The sequence below is a fragment of the Dendrobates tinctorius genome, unplaced genomic scaffold (assembly GCF_039654945.1).
Source record: "Dendrobates tinctorius isolate UK_male_01 unplaced genomic scaffold, ASM3965494v1 ptg000019l, whole genome shotgun sequence".
Taxonomy (NCBI): Eukaryota; Metazoa; Chordata; class Amphibia; order Anura; family Dendrobatidae; genus Dendrobates; species Dendrobates tinctorius.
Genome location: NW_027361687.1, coordinates 26,160,488 through 26,177,280, shown reverse-complemented (window position 1 = coordinate 26,177,280; position 16,793 = coordinate 26,160,488). Strand labels below are relative to the sequence as shown.

Here is a 16,793-nt window from a genome sequence, read left to right as displayed (position 1 = left end):
ACCCAAATTATGCACCAAGTACTGCTGTTCCCAGTAGTTAGAGGTGTGTTGTTGTTAATAAGTACCATAAGGATGTGCTGTAGGATGGGGATGTATACCAAGGGGCTGGAGGGAATGATGTACTATTGGAAAGGGCTGTATATAGATGGTCTAAGAGAGTGATATACTTCAAGAGGGGGCTGTACATAGATGGGGTTGAAAGGAGTTATGTACTGGCAGATGGGGCTGCATATAGAGGTGCTCAAAGGAGTGATACACTGCAGGATTATACACTGCGGGATTTGGCTGTATATAGAGAGGCTGAAGGGACTGATTTACTGCAAGAGGGGGCTCTATATAAAGGGGCTGAAAGTACATATCTATTGCAGTTTGGGGCTGTATGTAGAGAGGACGATAGGAGTGATGTAATACAGGATGGGGCTATATATTTAGGTGGCTGAAAGGAGTGATGTACTGCAGTTTGGAACTCTATATAGAAGGGTTGAGAGGAGTTATGTACTACAAGTTGGGGCTACACATAGAGGGGCTGAAGGAAGTGATGTACTGCAGGATTGGGTTGTATATAGAGGGGCTGAGAGGAGCGATGGTCACATCTGCTACCCGTTTTACTTTGTTTCCCTTTTCATAAACAGTCATACTCACAAATGGAACAAGAGATAAGCTGCAGATGGAACCTTTCCTCCCCCCTTCAGTTTACTATTTTACTGCTGAAAGAGTATTTTAAGGTTCTAAAGACGATTTCTGAAGAGACTGCAGGAAGAGAAAGAAGAACTTTGAGAATTTGGAATGCGAAGAAGATGCCACTTTCCAGAAAAAGATATAGAACGAAGTTTTTGTTTTTGCATCCACTAATAATATAATATATGCAAAAAAAATATTAGTAAAAATAAAAATAATAATAATAGCAATTAGATTTCTGAATGCCTTTATTTTTCTGTTTTCCTTTAGCTGAAACCTGGATGTCCGGTACCAAGCCCCAATGACTTGCAAGGCAAAATCCTGATAAAAAATAAGAAGAACCAGGCCTTTTCATCTGCTGAGAAGAAAACCCAAGCCAATGACCCAACAGGTACAGAATCAGGAAAGTCTCAGACGTGTGAACATTTAGTTATTGATTTCGCACGTAGCACTCCACAATCGTATTATGGTTTTGCAGCATACAGATCATTTTCTGCATACATAAAAAAATCACTAGAGTATATTAATATATTTCTTAGATAATCAAGCTGACGAGGATGCAGAGAAAGAAGGAGAAAGTGAGGAGGTTGTCGAAATTGTGGATGAAGAACAGATGAAGCAGATGCAGTCAGATGAGGTATGAGTCAGGCTGTTTCACAAGTCCTACATTCTTGGTCCTAGTATGGATGGTGATATCTGGCCCAGCCATGGGTCTCCTGATCCGAACTCAACAGCTTCATTGGCAAATATATCTACTGGTGCCAATTAACCTATTAAAATATTTTTCAAACTTGCAAGAAAACCAGGGATCCCAGAGTATTCCCTCAAGAATGTTCACCATGAAAGTGTTGTCTCTGGTCAAATTTGACCTCCAACACAGTGGGTGAGTAACAAATCTTTAGGCAAAACTATACTGAGTTCTAGCTGTAGTTAGGGGAAGTAGGGCTAGCACGTTTGGCACCATTCACTTCAAGGCGGGAAAGTTCTCGTTGTAATCGTAACGTTTCCATAAGGGTCCTGTAGACATGGCCAAAACAGGATTTATGTGTATATCCATTATAGATATGGCATGGCAAATTAGAATAAGTCGTCCCATCATCATCATTCCAAGCAGTTTTGCCAGTGGTTTATTTAGAATATGCCAGACTTTTTAACATTTCTGGGCTCTGTAGTGCTGTTAGCTTGAGTTCAGCAATGTGTCACTTGTTAGGCTTTGTGCTGTTATTTCAGTACAATCAGTGCTTTATCAGCAGGAGATTATCACTGATGGACTAGTTGCCCTCAAGCCTCCTGGTCAAACCCAGCCCTCAGCACTGATTGGCAACTTTCTTTTAATGTACAAATGTACTCAGAAAACTGCTAATCAGGAGTGTGGACGAAGTCAGCTTTCTGAACTCTGCTACATAGACAGCAGAGAAAACTTTGATTGTATTACAACAGCTGCACCCAGAAAACTAAGTGACATATTGCTAGATTCAGAGTCTCTGCTCCTACATAATGCTGCTCTTAGATGAGCTAAACAGTAGAACATGTGCCGTGCTTACAAGCTCTTTTCTATTAAGCTTGTAAACACTGTTATGAAACTGTCCAGGATTGCAGGAATGCGATGTTACCCTCTAATGCTGACTAGCATTATTGCAGAGTTTACAAACCAGACTGCAGTTGTGGTCGGTCTCCAAGGCAACGAACTGTAAACAGAAGAAAAGAAAAGCATTAATATGTGAAAAACGGCTGCAGATTTTTAGAAGCAGTAAATTGCAAACTTACTTGTTTTTACAAGCTTTATTGAGCAATATACATCTATGAAGATGGGAATTGCCTTTTAACATAGTTTTCGATCAGTAGATCTAGTAAAATTAAAATATCAACTTTTACTACTTCTCATTTGTACAGGGTACTGCTGGTCAGGAGGCCATGTCTTATGAAGAGATGTCAAGTTTAGTCAACTACGTCCAGCCTGTTAAATTTGAGTCATTCGAAATCTCTGCACGTAAGAAAAAAAAACCTTTAAGCCACACTTGTCAAAAATGTTAAAAAAAACTTAGAGGTTAAATAAATTTTAGCTAATGATAAATCTACTTTCCCCAGGATAAATTAACATCTATTTGGTATGTGACAAATAAATGTATCAAAACGTTTCTTTCATTTTTTATCTACAGAAAAGAATCAAAGCTATGTAATTTCTTCATTTGTGGAGACTAAAGCCTATGATCTAATGACCAAGTTCCCCGTGCAGTTCGTTGAGTATCCTTCATTCTACTACATATGAGAACTCCGCTACTAAGCCTAATGGTGTATATTCTATATTCCCCTTTTGCCTCTGGCTGTGCAGAGGTGGAGTCCCATTGATGCACTTGCTCTAATATGAGTCCTATCTATGGGCAGAGATTGGTAACATGGCACTGCAGTTCACTACAGAATAGAAATGTATCCTATGTGATGCAACTGCAGCCTCCTGTGTGTGATAGGATTCTCCATGTCAGCTCTTACAAGCAGGAGGCAGTGGAGGCAGGCTGAAGCTTCATCTTTTAGAAGTACCAGTACTCACAGTATATACAATTAATGTACATTTACACATGCAGATTCATGCCAATCAAACTCTGATCGATAACATAACAAGTTAATTGCTGTTCTGTAATGTCTCTCTCACGCGCGAACTCACGCAGGCCAATACAAACTGTAAGGGGACAAAATGATTGTCGCTACAATAATTCTATCCCAAAGCAACAAGCATATTAGTGGCAGAACATGTCTTGTTTGTGCTGCCGAGTGCTGACAATAATAATTTATGACCGCCATAACTGATCCAGTCAGCTGATGATCGACAACTTTCTTCGATGCTCAGTAGCTAAAGTAAAAAAAAGGGTTATGCCTTAATGGCTGCCAAATCATAGTTAGGCCTCACTCACATGAGTTTTATAAGGCACAAGAAAAATTAACCATTGATTTTTGGTCAGAGAGCTGCTTTATCTAAGTTTGGTTTGAGTGTTGCTTATTTTCTGGGAAAAAAAATTCTCTATTCTTTTTCTTTGTAACAGTCCATGAAAATCGGACCTCACACGGATGCCATCCAAGTGCTGTCAGATTTATACACAGAACCATAGACTTGCATTTCAGATTTAGATGCAACAAGAGGATCAAAATCGGACATGTCTCTGCGATTTTGCATGGTCTGCAGAAAATCACGGACATTTGAATGACCCCATTCACAGTGCTATCCATGAACCGAGCCATTATAATTCTAGGGGACTAGAACAAAAAAGCTGATGAGGGGAGTCTCGTATTAACCTGGGTGGACACAGAGAGTGTCTTTTACTTATTTTTGCAGCTATGTATTCTGCTATTCGCTCCTGGGAACACCAACATTTATGTACAGAACTCCTTTGTTTATACGAAGCCTATAAATATATGAACACTCCAGAACCCCTTGAAGATTGTAGGTAATCACATGCCTGTGTGTTTGTTTGGATCTCACCGGCCGTAATCCTAATCGCAGAAATTTCTAAGCTGGAGTAAAGTCTGCTCTAACACAATTTAGTAATGTCATCCTGCAGTTTGTGAGAACACGTCCTGGACTAACCGGCAGACTTTGCTGAAATAAAAATCATTGCTGGAGTGCTACTTTAATTGTGTAGAGTGCTGTAATAATATTTTTACAGAAAAAAAGAGCTTTCTTTTCCTATACAGTTCATTCAGATACAATAAGCGGCAAATGAGTCGAATTTATCCAAAGGGAACCAGGATGGATTCCTCTAATTACATGCCACAAATGTTCTGGAATGCGGGATGTCAAATGGTGGCGCTCAACTTCCAGACTATGGGTCAGTTTTAGTTCTTCATGATCATGTAACTAGTTCCCTAGTAGTTTTTATTACTTGTTTTGCATTGTTTATGCATCTTGTTTTCTTAAAACTATACAATTTTGTTCCTAGACCTGGCGATGCAGCAGAACATGGCCATCTTTGAGTTCAATGGCAGCAGTGGGTACATACTGAAACACGAATTTATGAGGCGCACGGACAAGCAATTTGATCCCTTTACAGTTGACCGTATTGATGTGGTTGTGGCCAACACACTTGCAATTACAGTAAGTTACAATTATTTGACATTTATAATAGTTGATATGCCATGAAGAGATTACAGTTTGTTTAACCCCTTCACGACCTTTGACGCCACGTAGGCGTCATGAAAAGTCGTGTCAGAACGACTCATGACGCCTATGTGGCGTCATGACTTTAAAGCCCCCCTGCGGGTCGGGTGACCTAGGTCACTGAAAGGTCACCCGACCCGCAGATACAGGGGGCTTTGTTCTTCGCCACAGGGGGCGTGGCTTCGCCCCCACGTGGCTACGATCGCTCTGATTGGCTGTTAAAAGTGAAACAGCCAATCAGAGCGATAGTAATATTTCATCAATGAAAATTGATGAAATATTACAATCCAGCCATGGCCGATGCTGCTGTAGCATCGGACATGGCTGGAGACACCGATTCCACCCCCCCCACCGGCGATCCCCCCCCCCGCAACTGAATGACAGCGGCGATCTGCCGCCGCTGTCATCATCTGCCCCCTCCCATTCCCTCTGCTCCCCGACAGATTCCGATAACCCCCTCACCCCCTCTCACCTCCCCCGGCACCTTCTAAGTCCCCCTGTCGCTCCCGGTGTCCGGCGGGTCCGGTTCATGGGCGCCGCCATCTTAGAAAATGGCGGGCGCATGCGCAGTGCGCCCGCCCGAATCTGCCGGCTGCAGATTCCATTCTTTCATTTTGATCACTCTCACAGTGATCAAAATGAAAGAAAAAGTAAATAAACCCCCCGATTATCACCCCCATAGGTAGGCAGAACTAATAAAATAAAGAAAATATTTTTATTTTTCCATTAGGGTTAGGGTTAGGGTTGAAAAGAGGGTTAGGGTTAGGGTTGAAAAGAGGGTTAGGGTTAGGGTTGAAAAGAGGGTTAGGGTTAGGGTTGAAAAGAGGGTTAGGGTTAGGGTTGGAAAGAGGGTTAGGGTTAGGGTTGGAAAGAGGGTTAGGGTTGGAAAGAGGGTTAGGGTTAGGATTGGAAAGAGGGTTAGGGTTGAATTAGGGTTAGGGTTGGAATTAGGGTTAGGGTTGGAATTAGGGTTAGAATTAGGGTTAGGGTTGGAATTAGGGTTAGCGTTGGAATTAGGGTTAGGCTTGTGGTTAGGGATGTGTTAGGGTTAGGGCTGTGGTTAGGGGTGTGTTGGGGTTAGGGTTGGAGTTAGAATTGAGGGGTTTCCACTGTTTAGGCACATCAGGGGGTTGCCAAACGCAACATGGTGCAACCATTGATTCCAGCCAATTTTGCGCTCAAAAAGTCAAACGGTGCTCCCTCCCTTCCAAGCCCTGACGTGTGCCCAAACAGTGGTTTACCCCAACATATGAGGTATCAGCGTACTCAGGAAAAATTGCACAACAACTTTTGGGGACTAATTTCTCGTGTTACCCTTGGGAAAATAAAAAATTGGGGGCTAAAAAATTATTTTTGTGGAAAAAAATGATTTTTTCATTTTCACGTCTCTGCATTATAAACTTCTGTGAAGCACTTGGGGGGTTCAAAGTGCTCACAACACATCTTACATACGTTCCTTGGAAGGTCTAGCTTCCAAAATGGGGTCACTTGTGGGGGGTTTCCACTGTTTAGGCACATCAGGGGCTCTGCAAACATAATGACGACCGCAGACTATTCCATCAAAGTCTGTATTTCAAAACGTCACTACTTCCATTCCGAGCCTTGACGTGTGCCCAAACAATGGTTCCCCCCCACATATGGGGTATCAGCATACTCAGGACAAACTGGACAACAACTTTTGGGGTCCAATTTCTCCTGTTACCCTTGTGAAAATAAAAAATTGCGAGTTGAAAATTCATTTTTTGAGGAAAAAAAAAGATTTTTTATTTTCATGGCTCTGCGTTACAATCTTCTGTGAAGCACTTCGGGGTTCAAGGTGCTCACCACACATCTAGATAAGTTCCTTGGGGGGTCTAGTTTCCAAAATGGGGTCACTTGTGGGGGGTTTCCACAGTTTAGGTACATCAAGGGCTCTGCAAATGTAACATGATGCCCGCAGACCATTCCATCAAAGTCTGCATACCAAAACGTCACTACTTCCCTTCCGAGCCCTGACGTGTGCCCATACAGTGGTCATCCCCCACATATGGGGTATCAGCGTACTCAGGACAAACTGGACAACAACTTTTGGGGTCCAATTTCTCCTGTTACCCTTGTGAAAAAAAAATTGCGTGCTAAAATTCATTTTTTTTGAGGGAAAAAAAATGATTTTTTATTTTCACGGATCTACATTATAAACTTCTGTGAAGCACTTGGGGGTTCAAGGTGCTCACCACACATCGAGATAAGTTCCTTGGGGGGTCTAGTTTCCAAAATGGGGTCACTTGTGGGGGGTTTCTACTGTTTAGGCACACAGGGGCTCAGCAAATGTAACATGACGCCCGCAGACCATTCCATCAAAGTCAGCATTTCAAAATGTTACTACTTCCCTGCTGAGCCCCAACGTGTGCCCAAACAGTGGTTCCCCCCCACATATGGGGTACCAGCGTACTCAGGACAAACTGGACAACAACTTTTGGGGTCCAATTTATCCTAGTACCCTTGTGAAAATAAAAAATTGCCAACTAAAAAATTTTTTGCTAGGAAAAAAAAAGATTTTTTATTTTCACTGCTCTGCATTATAAACTTCTGTGAATCACCTGGGGGTTCAAAGTGCTCACTATGCATCTAGATAAGTTCCTTAGGGGGTCTAGTTTCCAAAATGGGGTCATTTGTGGGGGAGCTCCAAAGTTTAGGCACACAGGGGCTCTCCAAACACGACATGGTGTCCGCTAACGATTGGAGCTAATTTTCATTTCAAAAAGTCAAATGGCGCTCATTCCCTTCTGCGCCCTGCCGTGCACCCAAACAGTGCCCCCCCCACATATGGGGTACCAGCATACTCAGGACAAACTGGACAACAACTTTTGGGGTCCAATTTCTCCTGTTACCCTTGTGAAAATAAAAAATAGCGTGCTAAAAAATCATTTTTGAGGAAAAAAAATGATTTTTTATTTTCACTGCTCTATGTTATAAACTTTTGTGAAGCACTTGGGGGTTCAAAGTGCTCACTACACATCTAGATAAGTTCCTTAAGGGGTCTAGTTTCCAAAATGGTGTCACTTGTGGGGGAGCTCCAATGTTTAGGCACACAGGGGATCTCCAAACGCGACATGGTGTCCGATAACGATTGGAGCTAATTTTCCATTCAAAAAGTCAAATGGCGCTCCTTCCCTTCCGGGCCCTGCCGTGCACCCAAACAGTGGTTTATGACCACATATGAAGTATCGGTGTACTCAGGAGAAATTGCCCAACAAATTTTAGGATCCATTTTATCCTGTTGCCCATGTTGATCAATTTGAGAAGCACCTGGGGGTTCAAAGTGATCACTATGCATCTAGATAAGTTCCTTGGGGGGTCTAGTTTCCAAAATGGGGTCACTTGTGGGGGAGCTCCAGTGTTTAGGCACACAGCGACTCTCCAAACGCGACATGGCAAGCGCTAAATATTCCAGCATATTTTCTATTCAAAAAGTCAAATGGCACTCCTTCCCTTCTGAGCCCTGCAGTGCGCCCAAACAGTGGTTTTTGACCACATATGAGGTATCGGTGTACTCAGGGGAAATTGCCCAACAAATTTTAGGATCCATTTTATCCTGTTGCCCATGTGAAAATGAAAAAATTGATGCTGAAAGAAAATTTTTGTTGGAAAAATTAAAATGTCCTTTTTTTCCTTCCATGTTGCTTTAGTTCCTGTGAAACACCTAAAGGGTTAATAATCTTCTTGAATGTAGTTTTGAGTAGCTTGAGGGGTGCAGTTTTTAGAATGGTGTCACTTTTGGGTATTTTCTGCCATATACACCCCTCAAAGTGACTTCAAATGTGAGGTGGTCCCTAAAAAAAATGGTGTTGTAAAAATGAGAAATCACTGGTCAACTTTTAACCCTTATAACTTCCTAACAAAAAATATTTTGCTTCCAAAATTGTGCTGATGTAAAGTAGACATGTGGGAAATGTTATTTAGTAACTATTTTGTGTCACATAACTCTCTAGTTTAACAGAATAAAAATTCAAAATATGAAAATTGCGAAATTTTCAAAATTTTCGCCAAATTTCTGATTTTTTCACAAATAAACGCAAAAATTATCGATCTAAATATACCACTAACATGAAGCCCAATATGTCATGAAAAAACAATCTCAGAATCGCTAGGATGCGTTGAAGCATTCCAGAGTTATTACCTCATAAAGGGACACTGGTCAGAATTGCAAAAAATGGCCAGGTCATTAAGGTCAAAATAGGCTGGGTCATGAAGGGGTTAAAGGGAATGTGTCAACAAAAAATTGATCTTTTGTGTAAGTCAAGCTTGCCACTGTTCCATAAAGGTCACATTTGTGGAGTATATGACTAATAAGTTTTATAGTTACAAAAATACATTGAAAAATCTATCAGTTTTCATTCGGATTATTGAGCCATAAAATAGACAGATACTTGCTGATCAGTAGAAGGATTGCAGCTCAGGCAAATGGGTACAGAATTATGTACAGAAAACAGGATGCATACAACTTCAATCAGAAAATTAAAGCAAATTATCAACTAAGAATACGTATCAATATCTGGTTTACACTAGTAAAAATATATGGGTTATAAATTCTTTTCATCCCCTTCCCAACATTGGTTGTATTGGCATGTCAAGTGTTGGGTCCCCATGTATCAGACCCTAAGAGCAGAAAGCTTCACTCGCTAATGTTAACCTCTGAAATACTGAGGTCAATCTCTAACAGAGACATGTAAAAGAGGATTTGTCACTTGCGCCAAAAAAATCCCTAGGTGTTCCTGGTTCTGCAGCTCTTTTCCAATTTATTCTGCATCGCTCCATTATTCACATTTGATGCTTCTGGAGCACAGTATGTGAAATCTCTGTTGGTAGAGCAACTGGACATTTCTTCAGCATCTACTCTTGGGGCACTTTTACCCCTCGCACATGCTGCCAATCACAGCTCGGCAGCATCTGAGACTGCTAGTGCTGTGACGGACATCATCTGGGAGGAAGAGTGAAAGTGCACACGTTAGACCGGAATCACACATGCGAGAAACTCGGCCGAGTCTCACATGTAAATACCCGGCACTGCCGCCGGCACTCGGATCAGAGCGTGTGGCCGCATAGCAATACATGCAGCCGCACACTCTGCTCCCAGGTGACAGCGGCAGTGCCAGGTATTAACATGCGAGACTCGGCCGAGTTTCTCGCATGTGTGATCCCGGCCTTAAAAGAAGAATCTGTAGAAAAGACCAGTTTGTCTGCAAGCAGAGATTTCACATACTGTGCTCCAAAAGCATCAAATGTGAATATCTCTGCAATGTAGCGACGCAGTGCAAAACAGAAAAGACTAACAGAATTAGGGGAGCTCAGGAATTTTTACAAGGTATATAACTCAATTATTTTTAGCAAGTGATAGGTCCTCTTTAAGGGGTGCCATCTGGGGGGTGCACTGCTCCTTGCAATAATTGCCCTTAGAGAATAAAAGATAAAAGGGAAAAAATGTTTAAAAAATATAAAAATTCAAACCAACCACTCTTCTTTTCCTCATTAAAGTAAGGAATTAAAAAGAATGTAAGCAAATTTGGTATCACTGCGTTTATAAACGTCCAGTCTATCAAATTATAAAATTCACCCAGACGGTAAACAGCTTTAAAGAAAAAAATGGAAAATTGCATTTTTTTTGTTGCTAAAACAAAAGAAGCAATAAGAAACGATCAAAACTTCATATCTACTCCAAAATTATTTCGAGAAAAATGTCAGCTCGCCAAGCAAAAAACAAGCCCTTCAAGCTCTGTCACAGAAAAATGAAAATGTTATAGGTCTCAAAAACAAAAAATAAAGATTTCTGAATTTTTTGTCACTACTTATATTGAAAATTACCCAAAACTTTTACAGTCTTGGTATTGCCATAATTGTACCGATCTGCAATTTTTTTTTCCTAGGTAATTGTTACCGCACAGAAATACATAAAAACAAAACCCAAAAAAACTACAGAATTGAGGTTTTTTGTATTCTTGATTTTACCACATTTATAATATTTTTTCATTTTCCAATACATTAAATGGTAAAATGAATGGGGTAATTAAAAACTACGACTTATCCCGTAAACAAAAAAAAATCCCTTTTATGGCTATGTCGATGGAAAGTACAAAAATGGAATATTGCTGGATTATAGGTGATTAAGTGTGGGTTTGCCTAGGCAAAGTTTAAAATGGGGCCCCAAATGCATATTGCACATCACACAGAAGCATTTCGGTTGTATTTACATGCGCTGAGTTCAGACCGCTAAATGAGTGTGATCGACAATTTTGAAATCGTTCAACACTTGTTTCCCGGCCTCTTTCCACCATCTGAGAAAGAATGATGGGGACAGAACGATCACTAATGGATCACTAACAGATCACCATACAGTATCATGTTTTCAGCAGCACATCTACAGTTTACACTTCATAGTCCTCCATATAATGTGCCCCATAGTCCTCCATATAGTATAATACACTCCCTCCATAGAATACAATGTAGCCCTCCTCATATAGTATAATGCAGCCCAAATATAATATAATGTAGCCCCCTCATAAAGTATAATGAAGCCCCCATACAATATAATCTAGCTCCCCATAGACTATAATGCACCCCCCATAGAAAACAATGTCGCCTCCTCATATAGTATAATGTCCCCTCATAGAGTATGATGCAATCACGCCCATAGAATAAATATAATACAGCCCCCCCATATAATATAATATTGCCCCGAATAGAATATAATACAGCCCACCTCCCCATAGAATATAATGTAGCCCCCATATTATATAACACAGCCTCCCCCATAGAATATAATGTATAATGTACCCCCATGGTATATAACACAGCCACATAGTATATAGCACAGCCACAAAGTATATAACACAGCCACATAGTATATAACACAGCCACATAGTATATAACACAGCCCCACATAATATATAACACAGCCCCACATGTTATATAGCCCAATCCACATGGTATATCGCACAGCCTCACATGGTATATAGCACAGCCCCACATGGTATATAGCACAGCACCACATGGCCATATGGTATACAGCACAGCAACACATGGTATACAGCACAGCACCATGGTATAGAGCACAGCCCCAAATGGTATATAGCACAGCACCATAGTATATAGCACAGCACCACATGGTATACAGCACAGCCCCACATGGTGTACAACACAGCACCATGGTATATAGCACAGCACCACATGGTATACAGCACAGTCCCACATAGTATACAGCACAGCCCCACATGGTATACAGCACAGCCCCACAAGGTATAGAGCACAGCACCACATGGTATATAGCACAGCCCACGTGGTATATAGCACAGCACCACATGGTATATAGCACAGCACCACATGGTATACCGCACAACCCCATATGGTATACAACACAGACCCACATGGTATACAGCACAGCCCCACATGGTATACAGCACAGTCCCACATGGTATATAGTACATCCCCACATGGTATATAGCACAGCACCACATGGTATATAGCACAGCCCCACATGGTATACAGCACAGCCCCACATGGTATACAGCACAGCCCCACATGGTATATAGCACAGCCCCACATGGTATATAGCACAGCCCCACATGGTATATAACACAGCCCCACATGGTATATAGCACAGCCCCACATGGTATATAGCACAGGCCACATGGTATATAGCACAGCACCACATGGTATATAGCACAACACCACATGGTATACAGCACAGCCCCACATCATTTCTTTGAACTGTACCTGCGTTATACACTGGTATAGTTCAGTGCGGCGGGGCCTCACGGGCCCCATAGCGGCTGTGTGATGTGCCACTAGCTGGGGGCCCCTGGGGGAGCAGGGGCCCTGCCTGGGATTACAGAAAATTTGGCAATTTTCATTGTTCAAGTACATAAATTCCAAAATTGATATGATGACCCATTCTCTCCTTAGATAATCTCAGGTCAATTCCTCAGTGATAAAAGTGTGAAAACTTATGTAGAAGTTGAGCTCTTTGGATTGCCGGGAGATCCCAAGCGCAAGTACAAAACAAAATTAACCTCTACTGCAAACTCCATCAACCCTGTATGGAAAGAAGAGCCATTTATGTTTGAAAAGGTAATGTGACTATGCTTTGAACCATGTGCCATGTACAATGTGAATATTTGTACTCTACAAAATAAAGTTGCAAAATTTATCGTCTTGGAGCTCAAGCGTGCATTAAATCTATTACTGGACAGATCATTAATAAGATGGTTCTATCCCCATGGAACATGCATGTTACATTTTTTTTGCAGTGTTGCCCTAGTCTAAAGGAGTTGTCTCATGAAGAGAATCCATGTCTATACACACGTGGTCAAAATTGTTGGTACCCCTCGTTTAATGACAGAAAAATCCACAATGGTGACAGAAATAACGTGAATCTAACAAAAGTAATAATAAGTAAAAACTCTATGAAAATGAAAAAGTTAAAGTCAGACACTGCTTTTCAACCATTGTTCCACAGAATTTCTAAACCAATAAAACTCATCAAATACGCCTGGACAGAAATGATGGAACCCTTAGCTTAATATTTTGTTGCACAACCCTATGAGGCAATCACTGCAATCAAATGATTCCTGTAACTGTCAGTGAGACATCTGCACCTCTCGACAGGTATTTTGGCAGACTCCTCAAGAGAAAATGTCAGAGTGACAGCTAGCTAGTGCTGCCACTCGGGGGGGGGGGGACGAGAGCTGATAATCAGGCAGCAGAGAGATGGCTCACTGTGGTGAGAACCTGTAGCGCTGAAAGCAATAGCTTGGCTGTAGGACCTGCGGGGAGGGCGGAGCCGTGGTGAGTCTCCCTGAGGTCACAGGACCTGCGGTCACGTGAACGCGCGTCAGAGGAGTGGGTGGAGCCCCAGCTTAGCTCCCGGGGCGCTCCCAGCTGTACAAGGAGGAGTGTGGCACAGAGAATAACCGTAGTGTAACACACAAACAGCTCATGCACGGGGCAGGCGGCGAGGTACAGGGGGGAGGTAAAGATGCAGGTCAAACAACGTAGTCGAAGGTCATACACAGGATGGCAGCAGAGGTACAAGAGGGGCGATCACAGGAGGTCAAATACAAAGCCAGGGGGTCATACACAAAATGGGCAAGCAGATACAAAATCAGAATCCAAGAGACGTTTACCGTGGCCAAACCAGATCATACACCAACAAGCATACAAGGACAGGCGAGAAGCACTGACGGAGCAGGGTCGGGCACACTCAAACAAGAAGTATAAACAACAGGGGACAGAACTCCCCTGAGGCTATAAAAACCCTCCCCAGATCCAAAGCGAGACTCTCCTCATTAACTCCTGCACCACCTGCCCAGAACTCTGAATAAACCATGACAGAAAACTGCTCCAGTTGTCTCGTGTTTGAAGGTTGCCTTTTCCAGACGGCATGTTTCAGCTCTTTCCAAAGATGCTCAATAGGATTTAGGTCAGGGTTCATAGAAGACCACTTCAGAATAGTCCATTGTTTTCATCTTAGCCATTCTTGGGTGTTTTTAGCTGTGTGTTTTGGGTCAATAACCTGTTGCAAGACCCATGACCTGCAACTGAGATCAAGCTTTCTGACACTGGGCAGCACATTTCTCTCTAGAATCCCTTGAGATTCTTGAGATTTCATTGTACCCTGCACAGATTCTAGACACCCTGTGCCAAATGCAGCAAAGCAGCCCCAGAACATAACAGATCCTCCTCCATGTTTCACAGTAGGGGCAGTGTTCTTTTCTTAATATGCTTCATTTTTCCATCTGTGAACATAGAGCTGATGTGCCTTGCCAAAAAGTTCCATTTTTGTCTCATCTGTCCATAGGACATTCTCCCAGAAGCTTTGTGGCTTGTCAACACGTAGTTTGGCAAATTCCATTCTGTGTTTTTTATGATTTTTTTTCAACAATGGTGTCCTCCTTGGTCGTCTTCCATTAAGTCCACTTTGGCTCATACAACGACGGATGGTGCGATCTGACACTGATGTTCCTTGAGCTTGAAGTTCACCTTTAATCTGTTGAGAAGTTTTTCTGGGCTTTTTTGTTACCAATCGTATTATCCGTCTCTTTGTTTTGTCATCAATTTTCCTCCTGTGGCCACGTCCAGGGAGGTTGGCTACAGTCCCATGGAGCTTAAATTTCAGAATAATATGTGAAACTGTAGTCACAGGAACATCAAGCTGCTTGGAGATGGTCTTATAACTTTTACCTTTAACATGTTTGTCTATAATTTTCTTTCTAATCTCCTGAGACAACTCTTTCCTTCCTTCCTCTGGTCCATGTTGAGTGTGATACACACCATGTCCCCAAACAGCACAATGAGTATCTGTAGCCCTCTATACAGGCCCACTCACTGATTCCAAGATTGTAGACACCTGTGATGCTAATTAGTGGACACACCTTGATTTAACATGTCCCTTTTGTCACATTATTTTCAGGGGTACCATCATTTCTGTCCAGGCCTGTTTCATGAGTTTCATTTTTTATAAATTCTGTGGAAGCATGGTTGAAAAACAATGTCTGACTTTCATTTGTTCATTTTCATAGAGTTTGCATTTATTACTTTTGTCAGATTCAACTTATTTCTGTGACCATTGTGGGTTTTTCTGTCATTACACGAGGGGTACCAACAATTTTGACCACGTGTGTATGCCCTACTTGAATATATGGATGTAATAGACCATGGGGTCCCACGTTTGGACCAACTCTCCTTTTGCCAGAGTAGAAGAGCCATAAATGAAGACATGAGCCAGGGCTGGCTTCAATAGAAGGTGATTATGTAACCATGTTAATGCTCAGTCTGTACAACTTTCATTTCTATACTTTACACATTGAGTAGGTTGGATTATACAACAGTTGCAGGCTTATGCCGATGGGAAATACACTAAGAACATGGCATTGTGTTAACTGTTGACGTTTTTTAATACTGTATTATATGACGGTGGCTCGGTGGTGGTCACTGCAGCCTTGCAGTGCTCGGGTCCAGGGTTCAAATCCCACCAAGGACAACATCTGCAAGGAGTTTGTATGTTCTCCCCATGTTTGCGTGGGTTTCCTCCCACATTCCAAAGACCTACTGGTAGGGAATTTAGATTGTGAGCCCCATTGGGGACAGTGCCAATAATGTCTGTAAAGCACTGTGGAATTAATGGTGCAATATATAAATGAGTAAAATAAATAAAGAAATTCTGCTGAAAGCTGAAATCTGCAACAGTATATGTATAGAGAACTATATGATTTATGGAATCATTTATCGAATACTTTTATTTTTTTCTATTTTCTAGATTCTGATGCCAGAAATGGCATCTCTACGAGTCGCAGTATTTGAGGAAGGAGGGAAATTTATTGGTCATCGGATCATACCGATTGATGTGATTAGAACAGGTACAAGATGCATCTTAATAATGCAGTGATTGTACTCAAGCCCATCCTCAGCCCTGTGCAACCTGTATGGTTGTACCATGCGTCAACCTCTGCACTTCAGTGGGTGCAACAGCAACCAGAAACTTTCACTCCTGTCCTGCTCATCCTCTGTAGTGCAGTAGAAGTGTCAACACATCTTCTGTTATCAGCTGTGTATAAAGATGTTACCTGTCACTGTAATCTTGTCTGTGATGATAATGAGATTTCTGAAAAATCTTCTGTAAACCACAGAAGTCTAAAATAATCCCAATGGCAGTATGAAAATTGAAAAATGTCATTTTGTCTGGAACTTTCTGTTGCCTGTGGTTGACATAGCAGGAATCTCCTGATAGGTGACAACTGTAGACTGGTATGTCTCAGCTCCATAATACATGATATGACACCTTTTTCAGGGCCTACTCCTGCCATTAATAAATCTGCTCCATCTTGCTTTCTGATTCAGTTTCATAAATCATAGAATCATAGAATCGTAGAGTTGGAAGGGACCTCCTGGGCCATCTGGTCCAACCCCCTGCTCAAAGCAGGATTCGCTAAAT

At 41.8% G+C, this 16,793-nt stretch overlaps 1 protein-coding gene across 1 annotated transcript in view; it reads left to right on the top strand.

The window, feature by feature from the left end:
* The window catches only part of PLCB2 (phospholipase C beta 2), a 191,495-nt gene that overhangs the window by 150,462 nt on the left and 24,240 nt on the right, over positions 1-16,793 (top strand). The window contains exons 14-21 of the mRNA XM_073566732.1: positions 949-1,069; positions 1,218-1,315; positions 2,572-2,668; positions 2,838-2,922; positions 4,375-4,499; positions 4,611-4,765; positions 12,767-12,931; positions 16,119-16,218. Coding sequence (XP_073422833.1) covers positions 949-1,069; positions 1,218-1,315; positions 2,572-2,668; positions 2,838-2,922; positions 4,375-4,499; positions 4,611-4,765; positions 12,767-12,931; positions 16,119-16,218 — 946 coding nt within the window. The remainder of the gene's footprint in view (positions 1-948; positions 1,070-1,217; positions 1,316-2,571; positions 2,669-2,837; positions 2,923-4,374; positions 4,500-4,610; positions 4,766-12,766; positions 12,932-16,118; positions 16,219-16,793) is intronic.